This window comes from Pagrus pagrus (genome assembly GCF_965226575.1).
Source record: "Pagrus pagrus genome assembly, chromosome: 10".
Classification (NCBI taxonomy): Eukaryota; Metazoa; Chordata; class Actinopteri; order Spariformes; family Sparidae; genus Pagrus; species Pagrus pagrus.
In genome coordinates this window covers 32,708,030-32,730,118 of record NC_140194.1, presented here as the reverse complement: position 1 = coordinate 32,730,118, position 22,089 = coordinate 32,708,030, and the positions used below count along the sequence as shown (strand labels likewise).

General features: G+C 40.8%; 2 protein-coding genes across 6 annotated transcripts in view; both read left to right on the top strand.

Moving 5' to 3' along the window:
- ppp6r3 (protein phosphatase 6, regulatory subunit 3) overlaps nt 1-13,875 on the top strand; it is an 81,077-nt gene extending 67,202 nt beyond the window's left edge. For 3 of the 4 annotated variants that reach the window (XM_084364646.1, XM_084364647.1, XM_084364644.1), the window contains exons 23-26: nt 1,206-1,223; nt 3,024-3,131; nt 4,669-4,740; nt 11,422-13,875. In XM_084364646.1, coding sequence (XP_084220772.1) covers nt 1,206-1,223; nt 3,024-3,131; nt 4,669-4,740; nt 11,422-11,473 — 250 coding nt within the window. In that variant the 3' untranslated portion in view covers nt 11,474-13,875. The remainder of the gene's footprint in view (nt 1-1,205; nt 1,224-3,023; nt 3,132-4,668; nt 4,741-11,421) is intronic. The other variant, XM_084364645.1, reaches the window with a different exon arrangement.
- An 868-nt stretch (nt 13,876-14,743) lies between these two features.
- Nucleotides 14,744-21,877, top strand: tmem170a (transmembrane protein 170A). 2 transcript variants are annotated; one of them, XM_084364905.1, is made up of 3 exons: nt 14,744-15,143; nt 17,145-17,315; nt 17,854-21,877. In XM_084364905.1, the coding sequence occupies exons 2-3, from the start codon at nt 17,147-17,149 to the stop codon at nt 17,982-17,984; spliced, it is 300 nt and encodes a 99-aa protein (XP_084221031.1). In that variant the 5' UTR covers nt 14,744-15,143; nt 17,145-17,146; the 3' UTR covers nt 17,985-21,877. The 2 variants fall into 2 exon arrangements, with proteins under 2 accessions (XP_084221031.1, XP_084221030.1); XM_084364904.1 differs by lacking the exon at nt 14,744-15,143 and adding an exon at nt 15,193-15,715.
- The last annotated feature ends 212 nt before the right edge of the window (nt 21,878-22,089 follow it).

Sequence of the window (22,089 nt, the reverse complement as noted above, 5' to 3'; positions counted from 1 at the left end):
CGTTCTCTGCGTTAGAAAACTGTCTTAGTACTGGTACTGGCCTCCAGGCTGATACCAGTCTACTGCTAGCAGCAGTTAGCAGTTACTGTAGCAACAAGTAAAGTTGTCTGCCCATAGTTGAGGCAAAGCAGCTGGAAAACATCAGAAAAAACCTTCTCCATTAAATATGATGCCTAAATCAATGAATGAAGTTATAATGTCATGTTTTTGTACAGTGATCTGTGAGGTCTGGTCCCCTTAAACACTATACTCTGGTGGCGTCTGTCTTTTTATACATTGTTGGCAGCATCATAAAAATTTAGAGAGCATTTATTGGGTGAAAAATGTGTATATGCAATTGATTCATCAACATTATTTAACGTTTTCCAGGAAATTACTAATTCTAAAATACCATTAAGAATAACTATAACATAGAGCTGTATGATATAGGAAAAACAATTTAGGAATTATAAAAAAGAAATAAGATACCACCATCAAACCATTCACAAGAATAAAGCAAGTAGCACTGAAATATGTCTCTATAAACCAGCATTGTAACTACAATCGGACCACAACCCAGTTAGATATTGATGGGGGTATGAGTGTGTGCTGTTTTGTTTTCCCTACAACCCCAAAACAGTACAGTTCCAGTCCAGTTCTCAATCACGAAAAAAAAAGACAACAAAAACTCCACTTCAGGTTTTACCATGGATGCCAAAAAAACAGCTCCGGGTTACTCCTGAGCAAAATCCGACTAGAAAAAAACACATCCATACTTGAAGTGAGCCGGTAGTCACAGGGACCCAGCACTTTTATATTTACCTCTTTGGCGTACTGTGACCTTTTCACACTTCTCACAAGCTGCCAGTACTCCTTTCTGCCCTCTCCAAAGTTTCTGTGAGCATTGCTTTTTCCACCATGAAAACTTGTCACAATTGAAATCTTTATTAGCTGACTTGAATTCAAGCTGACTCTAGCTCCCATTCTACACAAGCTGATCTACAGACTTTTACAGCCACTTCTCAGCCCTACAAAGAGTGATGGTTTCATATGTGCCTATCCTAAATCCACAGGTTGTCCTGTCCCTCTGTTCCCTTGTTGATGCTGCATTATATTGTCTGTCTGTCTGAGTAAATAACAACTGTCTGATGAACTGAGCAACACTTACAACCTAAGCTTCCCCTCCTCTCTCTCTTGCTGTGCGTTGTGGGTGTGGTCTTCTTCAGAGTGTTGAAATCTTATCGGTATGTACAGCCAATCAGAGATCAGCCTGCAGCCGCAGTGTAGTCTTGTTGTCACGTCAACCACCAACTTTTCTTTCCCAATTTTGATCTTCTTTGGTTTCAGCTCCTTGTTTGTTTATTTCATTATCTCCATTCTGCATGTGTTTCTACCTAAGGTGTTGTCCAAATGCAGTTTTTTTAGTTTGTTCAAATTTCAAATGCCTTTTAAATTAACAGGCCAAAACCGATTTTAGACCAAATTATTATTTGAAATCACACAAGTGAAATTGCTACAAAGTGGGGGCCAGTTTTGTGAAGTGGCCTCAACCTCTCCACAATCTGATTTTTGTATTTACTCAAGATTTACTAAGTATAATGTCCTTTTACTTGCCGATGTGTGGAAATCTCCACTCTTTTGACAGGCTTTAAGTATTTTTATTTATGTGTTTTCATTTAAATGGTCACTGTACTGGACATTATATGTGCGTTGATGGTAGAAGCAAAGTTGATTTAAAATCATGGGTTTACACATTAGATAACCCTGTCTGACAGCTGTGTCATCCGGTTCTGAGTAAACACAAAAACTTTATATAAATAATAATGGTACATTAGGTGATGTAGTCATAGAAGTTTATTATAAATAATGAAAAAACATTAATTTTTTTCTCTGCCACTTACGATAATGACCCACTCGTGTGTACTAAAAAAATTAATCTTCACAGAAAGAACACAGGAAAATGGTATGTCATTTAAACAACTTCTGTAATGGAATGAGACACGAGTTTCTCATAAGAGACGCATGTAGTAAGAACAAATCCTTTTTTTAATCTAAAATGTATCATATCAATATTCTTCTTACTAGTAAAGATTGTATTTAGGTTGCAAAATTAAGTTTTTATTAAAAAAACAAACTTGTAATTTCTCTCTGATGCTGAAACTGTGATGGAGGCACTTTTTCTTACCATATTTTCAACTTTTATGTAATATGATTTCTTGTTATTTGTTAGCAAACATTTGGGCCGATACTGTGAGAAGCTAAAATCAGTCAGCAAAGATTAGCCTTCTGATTCATCAGTTGGGCTTGGGGAGAAAAGACAAAAGCTTTGTGACAAAAACATGAAGCATCCCAAGTGTCATGGTCAAAGGAGTAGCAGCTACAGCAGCAATTATGGAGGAAAAACAAGCCTTTTGTTTTCAGTAATGACATTTTGCAGAATACCTATATGCATCTAGAATCATGAAGTATCATTAGGAGTTGCTGTGTCTGTTTTATGGAGATTAAGTATCATTAAAGATGTATATGATTTTTGTTAAATGCACTAAGACTTTATCTTTAATTGGGCACATATTCTTCTCAAAGCATGGCTGCTTGTTTTGTGAAATGACAACTAATTGTTGCATAGCACCTTAAATGCTGGATCATATTTGGATGTTTGTGGGTGTTTTGCTTTGATTGAGGCCTCATCAAGATTATTGGTGGTTCTCTGAGACAAAGCAAGACTGACGGCTGGCACATCAATTTTGGTCTAATTGGTGTCTAAATCAGTTGCTGGCTCTGTGGCCATGAAGTAAACAACCAAAACAGTTGACTTTCTCCATTTGCTGTACATTTTGATGCTTTTCCTACATGCTGTCCACAGTTAACCCATTTCAACACCATCATCCTTTGTTTTACTGTGTGCTCTGTCAGTCAGTTCAGCATGCATCACTGTTCACATCTCACTGTGTTCTGTGTGTTTCTGTTGGGAAAGTGGTTGGTATAATTCACCTCATATGGTATTAATGTATATCTGTGTGCTTGTGTGTGTATCTGTGTTCCAGTGATGAAGACAAGAGTGCTACTACAGATAAATACTCAGTAGTGGAGTGTGTGGATTCGGAGAGAACAGGCTTCAACAGCTCAGCGGCAGCCTGCTGTCCCAAAACAGGGTCAGACACAACATACACACACACACACACACACACACACACACACACACACACACATATACACACACACACACACACACACACCATTAACCCGAAAAACAACATTTGTGCAAAGGCTCTGCAGTTTTCACCATTAGTCATATGGAAATGTTCACTTACATGATATGTGTTAACTTGTAATGTCTTTAATGTCAGTGTCAGTAGCTGTGGTAAAAGTTTCAAATCAGATCTAGTTAGTTGTGAAGGAATGTAAAACGTGACAGTAGGTCTGTTTGGAGCCTAAAGCTATCAGATGCATCACTTTGTACGTGTTTATCTATATGGATAAACTCCTTGCGATGAATCATCTCGTTTTCAAGGAAACCCTAACAAACAATACAAATAAACAAAAAAACTAAAACTGAACAACAATCAACAATTTGATATACACACAACAACTAAAGCCGTAAACACACAAACATTAGAAAAAATCGTAAATTGATGAATAAAGTATTTCTGATTCTGATTCTGATACAACCCCTAGATGTCCATAGAGAAGCTGTGAACAAATGCTTGCGAAATTATTTTACTGCATATACTGTACACACTGTGGGGTCCAAAAGTCTCAAATATTGTCACATAAACCTGAAAGTCATCAAAGTTTGAGGATTTAGAAAGTAAGTGAAAGCGAGTAAGAAAAGAGTGGCTTTCTTGGTTTCAAATCATGGCTAGACTCAAGGTTTCTAAAGGGGAAATGCATGGAACCCTAAAATAAAGAAACTGGATTAGTTTTATCCAAAGTGTGACTACACCATCAGAAGATCAAAACATCAAGCTTAGTTCCCTGATAGATAGGAAAGCAACATCACATAGACAGAATTTGATAAATAAAAGAACACAAGATTCCAATCAGCAGTCGTCCTGTCAAAAGAAGGCCGTCTTGTAGTGTCACGGAGGACGAGAAGCAGTTTCTTAATGACTTCTCAGGATGGAAAAAAGGCCAAACACCTGAGGTGGGCAAAGACATACCTGAATGTCACAATGGAATGAACAATGACAATGGATGAATAAAGTCTATTTACTGATGAGAAAGTACTTACACATTTTCTGATGCCAAAATTAGGGTACCAGCATATTAACCTTTTTGTTAGCCTATCAGGGATCACCATAACCAATGGCCTGGGGTCACGTTATTGTGGGGCAAGCTGTTTGACCCTGAAGTACATAAGCTTCGTTAACAAAAACACATACAGCATTTACAGCTGAGATGTCCATATCACAGCATATAAAACCCAGACAAGTACTTTTGTGTCCGAAACTGCACTGTTTACTAAACCTGATATGTAATTGGTCTACTTTTAATGGTTCTAAAAACAAAACAAATACAAGATTTCTGTTCTAAAGATCGATGTATGTATCACAACTCAGATTGGTACATGTCGGGTAACATTCAGGCAAAAGCATGTGCCAAATTAGGAATAGTTTATCGATTTGCCTAACTTCTGTACCTTGTTGTCTTTGTTATCTTTCTCTCCTTTCGTATGTGTCCTGCAAGCAGTGAAAAGTGTCGGCCCACTGTGGAGCTTCCCAATGGTCCTCTAGAAGAAATGTCAGCCATAGAGGAGGCCAAGTAAGTCTGACTGCCATGTCTCTCCTTTCATATGACTTTTTTGCCGCTCTGTTATCGCAGTGACGCTGCTAAAGGGGGGGCTACACCTGCTAACTGTAGACGCTAGGTGGCAGCAGAGTACTTGAATCCTGATGATGACAGTAAAATCCTGATGACATGATTTTATTTTATACCCGTTTGCCATTGCTGAGCACATTGTGGTCACTTGTTGGACGATGGTCTATTAAGTGAACAGCTGCTGCTGGCTGCAACACACACGCAGAATGTGAAGAAATAAAACATGTCATTTTATTTCCCTGTGTCCCTGTCCCGGGAAACAATTCGTAGTTTTAGTCTTACTTTAGTGTATTATGTCTGTGATTCTTAATCTATTTTTACATGTTGTTGAGCAATAAAGGATACTGAAATATTGAAACAGTTTACATTGTAAGAAATGTTCTGTTTAACTGGAGAAGGAAGAGCACTGCAATGCATGCACTGTGTGGTGCGCAGATCTCAGTCCTCTGATTGGACAGAACAGGTCATAAGAACTATCCTTCTGATTAAAAGGGGATGGAGTGAGGATGGATGAAATAATTCAATTTGATGAGGAACATATTAATAACATAAGCTGCGATGACTCACTTGACGCGAGAGAAGGCCACGGTGTAGTGGACTCCGCACCGCTCTGCTACTTTTACCCTGTTTAGAGATATTTAACCAGAGAAATTAATACTGCACTTGGTGGATAAGCAGTCTGGGAGAAGTCCTCGGCCTGCGTAGATATTAAAAGACATTTACATTCACATGGACCCGACGCCCCGCAGGACCAAGATGGCGGTGAACACACAGGTGAACAACAGCCATGGGATATAAGCCGGGACATCGGTAACATTTATGCAACATTAACGAAGATCTCCGGCGATTTAGAGGGGCTGGCTGAGATACGTCGGGCTACAGTGTCGGTGGAGTCAAAGCTTTCTACCCTAATCACAAGAATGGACGAGGTGGAGAAGCGAGAGGACTATCTAGATGCAACCGAGAGGGAGAGGCACGCCAACCCGCCAGCTAGCAAGACAGATCTGGAGCAACTCTGGGAAAAGTTAAAGGACATGGAGAATCAGTCGAGGCGCAATAATGTCCACTTTATTGGGATCCCAGAGGGTAAGGAAGGAAGAGATTCAGTTAAGTTTCTGGAGGAGCTGATTCCGGAGTTCCTGGAAATACAGGGAAAGCACGAGATCGAGCACACACACAGAGTCACCGGTCAGCAGCCCAGACCAGGAGACAGACCCAGACCATTACTTGCAAAGTTCCTGAGATCATTGGACAGGGACTCGGTGCTACAAGCGGCAAGAAACAAAGGCAAGCTGAGCTGGGAAAATAACAATGCAATGTTTTTCCCGGATTACTCTACAACCACGCAGATGAAGCACGACAAATTTAAAGAGTGCAAGAAGCGGCTGCACGAGCGGGAGGTCAACTTCAGGATGCTATATCCTGCTAAGCTGAAAATTGATACCAAAGCAGGAATGAAGACGTTTGACTGTCCCAGGAAGGCTATGGCCTTCATAGATGCCATGGAGTGAGTCGAAGGAGAGCTGTGAGATATGGGTTATTACTTTCATTTCATAGTGTGACACTGTTTTGACTTGTTTTCTTCACCACATATGGACCTTTTGGACTGAATATGCAGTAGCAGAGCTTGCGAAGTAAACAGGTGGAGACTCGTGGACGAATCACGGACCAGCTATTTTCAGCGGGGTGGTTGTCGGGGGGTTTATTGTGCAAAGTTGAGGTTCACATGCACATGTTCTGTTCTGTAAGTATGAGGGGAGTTAGCTGTCACTAGTGCTCCTTTGAAATGTGTCTGAGAAATGGTTGCGCCATTTTACACGTAGACAGCAATGTCAGATCATTTGAGTTCAGTGCATCTCTTCACTTAGAATGTCAATGGGATTGGGAACCTTTTTAAGAGGAAAAAAGTTATGTCCAGTATTGGGAGCAAAAACTATGATGTGGTGTTTTTACAAGAAACCCCTATGTCTGCTGAGGAGGCTGAAAAGCTTTGCGGTGGATGGGTTGGTCTTGTGTACTATAGTGTGGGTTCCAGTAAGAGTAAAGGGGTTATGATATTAATAAACAAAAAATTACAATTTAAATGCCTCAAACAAATTAAAGATAATGCAGGAAGAATCATAATTCTGATGGCTGACATACAGGGGCAGGAGATGATTTTGGCGAACATTTATGCGCCTAATGGGGATGATCGGAATTTTTTTATTGACCTTGAAAAGATGCTGAGTGCCGCCGGGAACAATAACGTCGTGCTGGGAGGAGACTTCAACTTGCTGATGGATCCTCTCCTGGATCACAGTGGGAAATCAGTGTGCAGGGCTCCTAGGGCCGCTCTGACATTTCCGGGGGTTTGTAAGACTTGAGGACTAGTGGACATTTTGATAATCCTGAACCCATCTGGGAGAGATTACACCTTTTTTCAGCAATGCATAAGATTTATTCTAGAAGAGATTTTTTCTTAATATCCAAATCACTCATCTCCTCTGTTACAGGATGTTCGATCGGGAATGTTATCATTTCTGATCATGCTCCAGTGTGTTTAAATTTGTTATCTCAATTTCAAAGGAAACGTTCCTCTAGATGGCATCTTAATTCCTCATTTTTATAGGAACCAACAAATATTGAGTGGTTAAGATCAGAGATTAAAACTTATTTAGAGATAAACAGCTCCTCAGTAGCCTCTGCAGGGGTGATGTGGGGGGCCCTGAAGGCTGTGATTAGGGGACGGATAATACAGCGCACTACATATCACAAAAGGGTTAGAACACAAGAGTTCTTAGAATTAGAAAGTAAAATTAAAAAGGCCGAAACAGAGCTGAAACGTCAAATGTGTCACCCAGTGGTTTGAGAGAGCTGATGTATTATTGTTTGTGTCAGAGCTGGCCAGATCAGTACCCTATCTCCTCAAAATCATTGACACATTGTCAAAATTCTCAGGTTATAGGGTCAACTGGTCCAAGTCAGAAGCTCTCCCTTTAACAGCGTATTGCCCCTCTACAGTTTTTCATCCCGGTGCATTTCAGTGGCCTAAGAAAGGCATCAGTTATTAAGGTATATTATTTCCTCCTCTGTTGAAAAACCTGGTGAAAGTTATTTTGATCCACTATTACAGAAAATGTCCTGTGATCTCAATAGATGGACAATGTGATCAAAATGAATTGTGTGCCCAAATTGAATTATCTCATCCATTCTCTTCCACTGGAAGAGATTTTAAGATTTTAAATGGTTTGACAGAATAGCTAAGACATTCATCTGGAAGGGTAAACGACCTTGATTGCATATTAGTAAACTACAGAGGCCAGCTGATAAAGGGGGTCTGGGACTACCCAAAATGTTGTTTTATTACTATGCTTTCAACCTAAGGCACCTAGCTTATTGGTCACTCCCTACAGAGAGGGCCCCTCCCTGGTATATTAAGCAATCTGTTCTCGCCCCTATATCAACCTTGTGATGTCTTTGTGATGGCTTTAGCCTGGTCGGATTGTGCAGCAAGGAGCTGCTGAAATGCTGCGGTGATAAGCAGTTGATGAGCAGCCTTCGTTTTCACTCCTGTCAGTGAAACACCGGGGTAATGTCGCTTCAAATGCGTGGCCATGCTTGATGTGTTTCGACTGTCATATGCCTTTCTTGTGCCACAGTGCCTACACACCGTCACGGTTTTATCCACTAACCTCTTTCCTTCCTCATTATATTTGACAGGGAAGCCAAAATGCTCCCATACAGGGGATTTAAATGACGCGGGGCGTTCAAGCTCCTCCGTTCCTCCGCTCGCCATGACCACACTGCACTTAACAAGTGTGTGGATTGAACATGCGCACAACTTTTTTTTTTTCATAAATCAATCCGCGGATCATGTTTGTGCCGAACCGAAGATATTTATCCGAACGGATCACGGATCAATGATGATCCATTGCACCACTATTTTCAAGTATCTAGCTGAATCCAAAATTATGTATCAATAAATCCCCTTTCCTTTGGAAGGACTGGCGGGGAAAAGGAATAGCCACATTGGGTGACTTATATCACAATGGAATATTGAAATCTTTTGATGATTTATCGCAGCAGTTTGGTATTCCTAGATCTCAATTTTTTAGATATCTGCAGCTCCGCCATTTACTCTCAGGTTTTTTTGGACCCAATACACTTACTCCTAAGGATGCAGAGTTATTAGAGGAGGTCCTAGCAATCTATGGGAAAGGTCATGAGGCAGCTAAATTTTATTCCATGATGATTAAGAACCTGGGTAATGGGGCTTTCACGGCTCTCAAGAAGGCATGGGAAAAGGATTTGAACCTGACATTAGATAATGAGGATTGGGAGAATATCTGCAAGAATATTAGAGCACTGTCAAGAGAAGCAAAGACACGTTTAATTCAGTTTAAGATCATTCATTGTTTTTATTGGACGCCATCCAAATTGTGTAAATTTGGGTTAATAGATTCACCAAAATGTTGGAAATGCAAGTCTGAAGAAGGTTACTTGATCCATGCTCTATGGTCCTGTGATAAGATTCAGGAATTTTGGCAGAGAATATATGCAACTATTTGTGAGGTTTTAGAAACCCAAATACCATTTGACCACAGATTATTTGTGTTAGGTGATGGATCAGTTCTATTGGGAAAGGATAAACATGTAAATAATTGGGTCCAGACTAGTATTATGATAGGTAGACAGATGCTTCTTAGACATTGGAGGGCCGAGGAGATGCCATCTTTACAGGAATGGAATGTGGAGATGGCAAGAGTGGCTACATTCGAAAGGATGTCCTATAAACGGTTTGGAAGGTTGGAGGTGTATTTTAAAAAGTGGGGCAAATATCTAACCTTTCTGGTGGGAGCGTGACTTAGAACTTATCATGGGGAGATTTGCAAACAATGCTTTCTTTGATTTGACTTGTTTTGCTGTTGTTTTTTGTTTAATGTGCTTGCCCAATTTGTTTATGTCTGTATTTATACATATATCTGGAGGATTGAGGCCTGGACTTTTTGGAAAGCCTCTGCACGCTGCATAGGATGGACTTTAAGTTGACAACCATGGACAAAATATCAGTAGTGGCAAACTGTTGTTGGGGGTAGGGAGGGGGGTTGATTGTACTTGCTGTACTATTGTAAAACCTTAATAAAATGTCACAAAATTATTATATCACAAATAACCTGCAATGGACTCCAGTAGCAGAAACATTAGGTGCGTCTCCCCCTGAAGAGATACTGCAAATGCTGCTCTGAGATGCGCCAGCAAAACACCTGATCTCACCTCATTTTAAAACTAGCAATGAGACTTGTGCTGTGCTGTGCTGTGCTGTGCTGTGCTGTGCGTCACTTCAGCCAGCAAAAAGATGGGCCCTGATGCTGGAGGATGGCTGCAGGTTGTTATCGATATGTTCCGCATCAGAGATGGATTATTTCACCCACCCACACTCCATCCCCTATTAATCAGAAGGATAGTTCTTATGACCTTTCCTGTGCGATCAGAGGACTGAGATCCGCACGCCACATTACGCACACAGAGACGCACCGCAGGGCTCCTCCTCCTCCAGTTAAATAGAGCATTTTGCCGATATACAGTCAAACGGAGTTGTCATCATCTCTATTGTTTACTGATCACTCTCAATATCACTATCGTTGTGCTGATCAATGAGAGAAGGGAGGGATGCTGTTTTCTGGGGGAAAGTTCAGTCAGGAGGGCTCACTTTCACAGTGATTTTTTTCAATACAAGTTACCAGAGACAGTAACTACAACAACACAATAGTGGAAGGCGACAAAGACATGGTGAGTTTAAGTTTTTTGCTCTAAATCACGTCACATAATCACCGCCATTCAATTGGCTCTGCTGCCAGGGATAGATGCTGTTTTTCCGGCAGAAATGTGAAGAAGAATCGGTAGGACAGTTGCCAAGACACTACCAGTTACCACATTAGTATTGTTTGGTCCTCTAATGTTGCTTTGTGGGTTTAAGTGTGGGACATTTCTCTTTTACTTGATGAGTAAAGGATCTGTTTAGTTGTCAGACTCCAGCTTTTCCATTCAAACAGATGCAGGCTCGCCTCTGCTGCGTCCCTGATACTACCTGCGGAGGCAGACCAGAACCGCAGTGAAACTGTCCCCCCTCTCCGCATCTGTAACTTTCACACAGACGGCAGTGTGAATGGGGCAAATGAGGAAATAAAACACTGTCTGGTTTGAGAGGGAGGGGAGAGAAACTCAGGGCCCTGATGTGTTCACTGTAGTCTGGACTGCTCACATGTGCCACCTGGTTGTTGTTGATGCGCACTGCATCAGCTGAATAAAATACAAGTCCCCCGTCCTTTTCTGCCGTGTCACGGTACCTTTATCGCTGCAGTAATAGTGTCATCTGAAAGGAGAGACACCTGATGTGGGGAGGGTTGAATCATGAGGTTTTCTAGGCTGCACCACTAAACCAGGAAACTCCTTTATGCCATGTTCAGAATAATGTATTGCTGCTGCTCACTGAGCTGTCACTTCACCAGGCGATTGTTATATTCACTCAGATAAAAGTTTCTATAGATTACAGCTGTACATTAGTTATTGTATTACTTTGAAATAGACATGTTTTGTTTCTGTCTTTAAAATGACCCTTATCTCTAACTTTGTGTTTCCTCCCAGACTGGACCAGAGTGCCGTGTCCTCAGAGCCAGCTGTCAATGGGCCGGCATGAGGGTCTCCTATGCCAGCCAATGGCCAACCTGTTCTGCCTTGCAGGGCCCTACTCCTGGCGAGCCAGCTGAGGCCACTGCTCAGAGCCCGAACTTTCACATGCCCCCACCAGGACCAGCAATACTCCCATCGGCTCATCAGTGACAGACAGACAGACAGACAGGTGTAAAGACACAGGATGAGCTGAAAAGCAAAACGAGAGACATACTCAAATGTATACAGAATAATTTTTTCAGCATTTGTTTATATACTATTGTTCTTATGAGGTGATGTGCGACTGATATCTTGCCACTCAAAATGAAATAGTAATGTTGCTATAGTTAAAGAAATGATTGTATGAATAAAATATTTTATAAAAAGAAAAATGTATACAGAAACATAAGATGAATTACCACAGGAATAGCTGATTGGTGACTCCAACCACTGAGCTGTTGTTAAATGCTGGATCTGTTCTCCTGCAGTTTGACACTTAATCCAAAAGTTGCTATATTTAAAATTCTCACCCACCATTGGTCTGTGTGTCTGAGCAAAGCTGCTCTTACGAATGGAAACACATTTTGAAAACCACACTTAAGGTTTATTTTGCTGCAGGTATTATTTGTAAATGTTTTTTCTCTTGTATTCTTCTGCATTGATTAAGATTTGACAGGCGTAAGCCTAGAGGGGATCGTGCGTGCCTGCCTGCAGCTAATCTCGCGTACTACTGGACCCATCAGCCTAAAATGTTTGTGCACGTTTCTGACTGTATGCTCAAGGACCTCTTGTGGTTGCGGTGATTCATATTTTTGAAATATCTTTTTTTATTGACTGCTCTGTTTTATACCTCACACCTCTTAGCGGCCACTAGGGGCCGCAAGTGATCATCAACCCCTTAGATGCACCTGGTGGTGGGCTGCACTCTACTGAGTGCACTCCTCTAGTCTAGCTTTTTTATTTATTCTATAAGATGATGCTTAAGTTTTGTCACTATCTCCCTTTCTAGGAGGCTGCATTTGTGTTAACTGGGTTCCTACCTCGCGGAGGCTAAACAGACATGACAAGATACAGTAGGCGTCACCACAGCCTTTACTGGGAGCTGTAAATGCATTCTGAGCATGTGTTTTAAGTTCCGACTAAACTTCATTAGAAGCACAGACCTCTTGTTCTGGCCAAGACTGCTTTTTAGACCAGTGGTTCTCAACTTAAGGGTTTCATATTTACATTTGGAAAATTCCATTGCAGGTTGAAGATGCATCTTAGAGGGTGTGCAGAACTGTGATTTTAAGTCGCTACAGCTTTGCCAAGAGGACAGTGAAAGGGCTGGTTAAGGCAAACAACAGAGGAAAATGAAATGATAAGAAATACCTTTTGCATGCGAGTTACCTTCTGCAACATGAGCCAGGACCCTGGCTCCCTCGGGGAGCCATTCAGTCACATTATAAGAATTTATTTCAGAAGAGAAGTAGTTAAAATAGTAAATTTGGACAGTCAGGGTATTAGCTGCTTCCAACCACAAGTGTTTGTTCATATACTGTGTTCAAACTGACAACAGCACTGCGCGGAAAAACACAGCAGCTTCCTTTTCAAGGCAGTGTTGGCAGATGGGGGGGTGACAACACAGAAGCTCAGGCAAATAAGTTGAGCATGGCTCAGTGTTATGTGAAACCCGACAACAGACATTATTGGCCAGTCAATTCAGTGCAAGTGCACATTCCCGGTAGATTACAAGGTGAACAGTGGAATTCTACTGTCAACCTGCTAATTGTTGAGATGGAGATAAAATGACTGGCAGCACGAGAAATTTCCAAAATATTAAAATCCTTCCTCATATTCTGCCCTCGTCTGATAAGCCCCCCAAACGTTGACTTTGTGCCTTCCTTCTATTTTTTATCTTCTCAACAGTAACCAAAGAAACACACCCCACCTTGTGTTTTTCAGTGATGTTTATTGCAGGAAATCGGATTTGAGTAAAGCATCCATGAGTTAGCAGCGTGTTTAGTGCTGTTGTCAGTCTGAATGCACCCTTGTTCCACCTTATTTCCCTTCTTTGAATCACTACCTCTAGGGTGTTCAATTGACTGGGAAATTCAAACATCTCAACGCAACTTCAAACCTACCCGAGCTATGTTTAGACATATGATTCTGTGTAAAAGGCCTTTTAGCTTTGGTGTGATCATCACCAATTCCCGGCCCTTGAGCTCCCAGATGCTTAAATTTATTTCCTAACATTATAGATAAACTGTTGTCTGGGGCCCATTGTGAGTCTACTGAGGAAAACTAACATTGCCTCATTTCGATTGGCACCACATCTGTTGCAACATTTCTGCTGAATATTTGTCCACATTAGGTTAACTTTGGCACTGAGCCCCTAGTTACCGATGCACCTACCTGCAACTTGGATTAAAATGGTTTATATATACTGTATGTTGCAAAAAATCAAATTCTTCTGCAGTCTTCTGTCTCCCTGCTTCTTTCAATGGAACTCCTTCATTTCCAGTCACCAAATGTGACAGTTTTTATTAATCATGGCAAGATTTACTGGTTGGGATTTGGTTCCAAAGAAAATGGTTTTGTAACTCACAGTTGTCTGTACCGGCATTGGAAAAGGAAGAAGGTATTGACAGACAACAGTACAATTTACACCACTTTTGTCAGATTTATTAATTAAATTTGATCAAAATTTCTAAAGCAAAGTGGTCTTTGCAGATGGTTTATTGGGCTGGTCTTTCATGACTGGGGTTCTATTAGGCCTGGTACACAATCGCACCAGAGGGTAGAATGTTTTTTGTTTTTTTCCAGACAGTGAAAATCAGGCACCAAGTCTTTAAACATTTCTTTTGTCAGATTAAATATTTCTATGGAATCTGAATTTATGTGTGTTTGATGTGAAACCATATTAGATGGTAGTGATCAGTGGCTATTACATTCTTCCTATCCTCTGAGGCTTTCCTGCATTGAAAACCAGTGTAAACACTGATGGAATCGTAATTTGATAAAAGGTGGGCTGTAGAGAACTTTGGGCCATGTTGGCCATATCGAGGGCACTGACTCGGCACCACTGCAATTCTAGCAGCCACAGAAAACCTGTCAAAGCTCACACAGTAAGTATTTTTGTATTTTTTTATTTTTTGAACAATGGTCAAATATGAAATTTTGGAAAGATAAGACCATTTACACAGAAATTCTAACAACTTCCTGTTTCATGGTGAATCATTACTACTGCATCAGCATCCAATGACAGGGCATTTAGCAGACGCTTTTGTCCAAAGCGACTTCCAATAAGTACATTTGTCACAAGAAAGAAATCTATCACTTGATAAAGTAAGAATGAAAAAAAAGAAACAATTTTCAAGCCCTCATCTGAGCATAGTAGCTATTTATCAAGGATACCTTAAGTGCATAAGTGCTATGATTGAGAACGCATTCAAAATGCCTCCTGCTGGGTTGAGGTAGTGGCACCAAGAGATTTTTTTTTTGTAGCTGTGGGTGTGATACATCCACTATGTGGCACTAGAGAACAGTCACTAATTACACGGTACGGTGATACTACCTCCGGAGGCGCATCAGAGCCGCAGCGAAACTGTCCCCCCTCTAAACATCTCAAACTTTCACACAGGCGACGTTGTGGAGAATCGACGCATGATTCCCGCACTGACCGGACAGTGTGAATGGAGCTTTAGTGAAACAAAAATGTAAGCTTAAAGAAAAATATTAACATAAGGGAGATTTGCACTCAAGGTAAACGGTGCCTTCGTTTGGCCCAGACGGCAAAGATCCCCTGGGTAAGGCCTCTCAGGCAGCCTACTTCCTAGCGGGACGTCCAAAAGTTCGTCATTAACAGAAGCTGAAAAGACCCCTAGCACGAATATGTGCTCTCCACAGCCTGTAGCGTTTAGACTATAGTTTCATGATCGCTGTGAGAGTTCTTTCCTCCACTAAGAGCTTTGGTAAGCCGGAAACAGTCGCCTGGCAGACCCAACTCCGGGTTCAACACCGACATGACGTCAATACAAGTTACATTGATAGCTAGCCCGATGCTAACCAGCCTTGCGTCAAAATCTAGTCTTGGCGAACCGCCACGGACTGTCATGGTTTTACGCGTCTGTTGGCCATAATTCATTAATGCAGTGTGTAGTGTCATTGTGAGACATGCAGGATAGATACAGCGAGATAGGCTTTGTACAGCAAATACTCGGTTTGAATTTAGTGCCGAGAAAAAACGGCACACACCGAGGAAACGACACATCTCTCAGCGACTTCTCAGGTAGGCTAATGTTTGGTAGCTTGTTGGCTACACAGGCTATCATTGCTTAAACACTTGGCTGAAATGTTGTATAGGGGAGAATATCACACGAAGCCGCATTTAGGGTTTTCCTTTTAACGAAGGTGGGAAAACGTAAATGAAACGAAAATGTGTCTCGGTTAATTGTTGAACGCTAGTTTTTATCGCGTTAGCCTTGTTCAGGTACTGCACGTTCGTGAAGCTAGCGAGCTAACTTCTTGCTTCATCTCAACGGTTGTTGTTCCAAGCGATGTTTAACAAATGTGTGTTATTATTTCCGAAGAGAGAAGGCGTACATTGAGTTAACGATCTCAAATGTATCTTGTTATTGTTGTTGTAACGTTGCACTACATTGTTCTTGACTATTTCACATGTGTATTTTCCGGTGTACTGTAGAAACATTCAAGGAAGAATATGTTTGGATGTCCATTGTTTGTTTTCGGGATAACAAATAAGCAACACGTTAATTCCATACACGATCGCGAACGAACGAACGAAGGAAGTCCTCTTTCATGTAGTTTAAGAATGCGTTGAGGCTAGTGGTGGCCGAGGCGAGTCCTACCCAGTTCCCTCACAAACAGATGTTTGGATTACTTAATACACTGTGTGAACAACAGCATAAACACCTGATGTACACTGTTGTCATAAGGCCTGTCGCGCTTATATTGGCTTTGTCAAGGTATGAGCTGCCTTGTTCACTTGTTGCCTACTGTAGTTTGTGGCACTTAATGTAATTTAACGGTATTTGTGTTACTGAAGTGATTTTACATATTACTGTGAGACCGGATTCACCATAGTCGTAATGCAGTGCAGTTATATACTATGTATTAACCTGTGCCTTGACCTGTCTTAAAGAATGCATCACACGTCAGTGATAATTTCCAGCATTTTCACCATTCCAGCTGAGTACATTGAACAAAGAATGTAGGACTGCAGTCAATTATTTTCATTATGGATAATATTGAATAAATAAGTCCATATGTAGACTGTCAAAAATGTGATTAACAGAAGTCTTGCCCAGATGCCAACCCAGGCCCAGTCTGGTTTCCTGCCATTTACCAACTCCTGAGAAATCAGATCCAGACATTGTCTGGAGTTACCCTTTTACACACGTAGAACACAACAGTACAGTCCGTCTCAGATGTGTCCCCAGCTACTTGAAATACTCTGTTTGGTTGAGGAGATTAGTTAATCAGTTAAAATCAGTTAAAAAAAAAAAAATAAGTATGCAGAAGACATGATATAGTCATGGCATGTATACAAAAATGAATAATTGTAGTTGGTTGTCATGAGCTAGGATGACATTAGTGAACAATTGAATGGTTCATTGCTCCAGTGCACTGTGGAACTGTACAGGGTTTGTGCTTTGGCATGGACTGATGTGTGACTGAATGGCTGTGTGTTGTTCCAGAGATGTGGTATGGAGTGTTTCTATGGGCAGCGGTCTCCTCTCTGGTATTCCACCTGCCTGCTGTTGTGCTCTCCCTCGTCACACTGCGCCGGCACAAGATGGCCAGATTCATGCCCATTGCCATCTTCCTCATGAGCATAATTGGACCAGTTTGTGGGGGAGTCCTCACCAGTAAGTCCTCCATCTGTTTAACTGTAAGGGGTGCATGCCTTTGTCCCTCTCAGCCAGTCAGAGCCCTGCTGTGATGTGACGACTTTTAAATGAAACAGTCCCAGTTGCACTGCAAGCTGAGCAGCTCGCTGTTTGCTTGTTTATTCAAAGTTAGTTAAATGTGTCTCATGTCCAAACAGCTTCACTCTCGATACTGTACTTTCTCAAGTCTGCAGCAGCCAAATGTGATGTCACTCAGATAGCAGAAAATAACAACACTGGCAGCTGTGTTGTAGCTAGTTGTGTGGCCACTAAATTGGACAGTTCAGGATCTAATGGTATCTTTAACATTAATCATCCGAAAAACCTTCACACTCGACTGTGCACCTCTCCAGCCATATACCTGCGAAGTAGATCAGATAAGAGAGACAAGAGATTCCTTGTTTTATAGTTAGATATGTTAGGCTGCTGTAGGCATACAGCAGCCTCAGATATTGCAACATAAGGCCAAATATAATTGTAAAGATTTTGAATAACTGTGATGTTTTCCCTTTTTCAGGTGCAGCCATTGCAGGTGTGTACAAGGCAGCAGGGAAGAGGATGATCTCTTTGGAGGCTCTTGTTTTTGGTGTTGGGCAGTCGTTTTGTGTCCTCATCATCTCCTTCCTCAGGGTACTTGCCACCCTTTAGCAGTGCCGAGGCCCTCCTGGCTGGCCCTGATGCTGCCTGTCTGACACCAGTCGCACCTTCTTACAACGGGAACTGAGTTTATCTCTGTACAAGACGATTTTTTAGCAAATCCTGCGACACATCTAAACCAGTCTGGCCCGGGACATGATGTCATTTCCTACTGATGGACCAGGTCAAGAGCAGATTTGAATCAACTGTCAAAGACAAATCAGTGTGTAAACTGATGTTTTGTGTTATGCAGCACGAAGGCTTCCAGGAGAGCACAATGCTGCAGGGCAACCACACACTACATACAGTATAAGCTGTTTATTTTAATATACTGCTAACCCTGGCAGTGTATCCTCAGTTTGTTCCAAAATGAAGAGAAATCCACCTTAAATAATCATCTTATCTAACTTTGCAGGGGTTGCAGGGTAACAGCAGTAGGACACTAACCTTTCTCAGGGTGTGTGTGTGTGTGTGTGTGTGTGTGTGTGTGTGTGTGTGTGTGTGTGTGTGTGTGTGTGTGTGTGAGAGAGAGAGAGAATGCCTCTCTTTCACTATCAGTCTGACAACAGTTTGTCTGCAGAGAGACAGAATGAGGAGCAGGCTGATGCACTGTTGAGACATGAAGATGATGGTTATATGCAAGATTATGGCTTTTTCCCTTGTGGCCTTAATTTCTATTTTCTAACTTCCAAAGTGGTGTTTATCTTCAGGGCTGTCTTTCTTTAACACTCTGTCTGTTACTGCTCCTTTTGTTCTTCCTCATATGTTTGGTTACATTAATTTATGTCTGACTGCCTGTGCGATATTAGTTAGAAGCACCTACAACATGTGCCCACCAAGCTTTCTCAGCTAATTTATATTTAGACAAGCTTACAAGTGAAAAGGGTTTTCTAGATAAATACTTTGTGTCCTGGACACAGCCCTGAAAAATGCAGCCTAAAGAATGTCTTCACAGTTTTTCTACTCAGCTTCTCAGTTTTTGTTCGTTCAGAGTGAATATATCAGAGGTTTGAACCTGGAAGGTCAGATTACTATACAAATCCAAAAGTAAGAAGAGCTTTTCAACTTTTTTTTCTCTTTGAGTTTTGCAGATGTGTTATTTAGGGACAGTGAACTGGTTTGTATATAATCTTTAATTATTTTCAGTCTTTGTGACCAAATATAAATTGCTGTTTTTTTGTACTCAACATGCATACAATGTTCCAACAGAAGTGCACTCCCTTTTCGTTTTTATGGGCTATTCCATCCATTCCCCCCAGTCTTCAGTGACTGCTTTTAGTTGCTTTTAGTAGCTGACAGGTGCTTTTCAGGTAGTATTGTATGTGCAACTTGCATATGCAGACATATGTAAACTCTACTACATTCATTTTTTAAAAAGAAAAATGGAGCTTGTAAGTGTGCTGTTTGCTGTTTCTGTATTACGACTACTTAGTAATGATCTAAAGCTAGCTGCTGACACCACTACCAGAACTGTATTTGTTGGCGACAGGCATCTCTTTTCACAGTGATTGGTTGTGATTTTGCATCTGTGTTTGATGAGGAGCTTCTGTCAAGACAGTATTAGGTCATTAACATATATTGGCATCTTGACACAAATGTCAAATAACTTTGGTATCACCCACTCATGTTGGTTCCATTCGCTTCCATTTAATTGATGAAATTTTCTCTTAACTCTCAACAGTGCTAGATTAACTCACTAGAGGGCCCTGGAGGCCAAAAAATAGCTGTGGGCTCGAAGGCTCCCCAAATTAGCTTCAGAATTTGAATCTGCACTCTGTCAGCATAATATCAAAGGAAATGCTCAGCGCAGGTTCCCTCTGCAAGACTTAATCAAAGAGCTGCCTTAAAGGAGAGTTCATGCATGAGCACGAACAAGACACATGGCAAAAATTAAGTCAAATCTGTGGAGCATAGTTTGAGTAATTTCTTTTCTGTCTTATCCCAAACTTTTTTTTGACAGATTTATTTTAATTATTTGAAATATTGTTTATGTAATTTCCTTCTTATGCTATAATGCTCCCAGCCTGGAATAGAGCTCAAACATGATCAGACACTTCCACTCCCCACTACTCCAAATCAGCCACTCTAGCAGCATTGAAGTCTTAACATCACCTTCTGAACTGCAGCTGTATTTGCATACTAGTATCATTGCAACCAGTTACCTGGAAACTAGTGTGCCTATGTTACTTAGGAGATATACAGTACACACACACAAACATATGAACAAAGATGGGGAGCCATTCAGACCCATTCAGTGGTAAAAAGAACAAATAGCAGAATTTCTCATAATCCCCTCAAAGAATTTCTTTAACCTTCTAAACCAAAGATGGCTGGAATTCTTCATGTGGGCCCTGTACTTCACTAGCAACATTTAAGGTCTGTTAAATCTGAAATACTCTCAAGAGTGCATGTAAATATGCAGCAAATCACATTGACGCTAGAATGTAGACTTTCTGGATTTAACTTAAGTTCTGGGAATGAGTTGACGTTGATGACAACATTCTCAGATTGTAATGCCACACTACAGAAGTTCAGCACCCATGGGACCAACCATGGGACAGGAATTGGTTGTGGACAGTGCACAAAATGATAGTTACCTGCACACTTCAGAGACCAACAGCAAAGGATATTTTTGCTTTTGTCTTGTAGACAAATGTGAAGCCTCAAGATAAAATTCAACACCGGACCACTAACTTCATCTAATTTCATCTAAGTGAAAATTTGAGTTAAATTCTTTGTTCATCTGTGAAAAGCTCACTGTGTTGTTGGGAAGTACTTGCATACCATAGTATACCATGCATTTTTGTTCCCTACGGAGACAGAAATCCAAGCACCTCATTAAAATGTCTGGCTGATGCAGAAACAAATGAGCCTTGTTTCAAATGAAGTCTTGTTGACCCTTGGCCTTGCTTTTATGCTGTACACTTTGGGAAGAATGTTTATTTTTGTATGGACGTGCAATTTAGCTCTTTCAGCAATTGTGTGGTCTCTGGTTCTGTTACAGCAGCACATAATGGGGGGGGGGGGGGGTAAAACACTGACAACTCAAGTCTGGATATTTTCTTCAGCTTGTACATAATAGTTTTAGTATTTCCCATTTAAAACAAAGTGACACCGTCATTAGCTGAAAAGTCTTTGTGCTTTAGAGCTTTAGGCTCTAACTGATTTGAAAAACCACAAACAAGAAGTTTTGTGTGTATGATTTCATGTATTTCTTTGGTTGGATGGAAGCTGTTTCTCCCATATGAATTGGAGACAAAGTTGACAAAGCCATGTGCATATGTCATGTCATCTGACCCTGGTAAAGACAGTAAATGTGTATTGATTTATTTGCCGGACTGTTGTATTAGACTGAATTCAGCTAGCTAATAAATAAACTGAAATAAGTGTATGTCAAAAATGTAGACATGTTAGAGAGATCATAATTATGGACTTTCTATCTCATAATTTAGAATTACCACAAGAATATTTGTTGCGTCACTCCATACATTTTTACATTTCTATTTTGTTTTCCTGTTTCTAGCAGGAATAGGCATCTGTACATGGCAGTTGTCCAGTACAAACAAGTTGTTTTTGAAAGACATTCACAGCAAACTGGAACCAGCTGTCTGATTTCATTGTAGACGTAGTAGGTTTATTAGTGTACGTTCCCTCTGATTTACCAACCACAGTGTAAGAAGTGCCAGGGAAGTAAAAGTCAGAATCAAATTGCTGAATGTCAAGGTTATGATGACTGTGTTGTTGCTGTAATAGAACCATTTATATCCACATGGTTTTGTTCCACATTGTTGGACTGATTTTGTTCCATTTTTACATGGTTCAAAAGGTTTTAAAAGTTGATTTTATTAGAGTAAATTAAGTGCCAATGGTTAATATTTTCATCTAATAAAAATGTTTCAACTACATTGTTGTGGTATACCTCCATGTTCTTTATCCACCTCTAGGTGAACAGTGGGAGCTGCAACAACCCTAACAGCATTTGAGAGATCAACTGTCAACTGCTTTGATGACTTGCAACTTGACTCTACAGAAAATAATTGACTTGAGATGAGGGTTGGTACGATTATAGACTGTGATGGTACTTTGATAGGATGTGGAGAAATAATGTTTTCATGAT

Excerpts from the sequence above, each read along its gene's own strand:
- tmem170a (XM_084364904.1), top strand. The coding sequence starts at position 15,601 with ATGCAGGATAGATACAGCGAGATAGGCTTTGTACAGCAAATACTCGGT. Across the intron at positions 15,716-17,144 it reads ATCTCTCAGCGACTTCTCAG|AGATGTGGTATGGAGTGTTT; the intron begins GTAGGCTAATGT and ends GTGTTGTTCCAG. Across the intron at positions 17,316-17,853 it reads TTGTGGGGGAGTCCTCACCA|GTGCAGCCATTGCAGGTGTG; the intron begins GTAAGTCCTCCA and ends TCCCTTTTTCAG.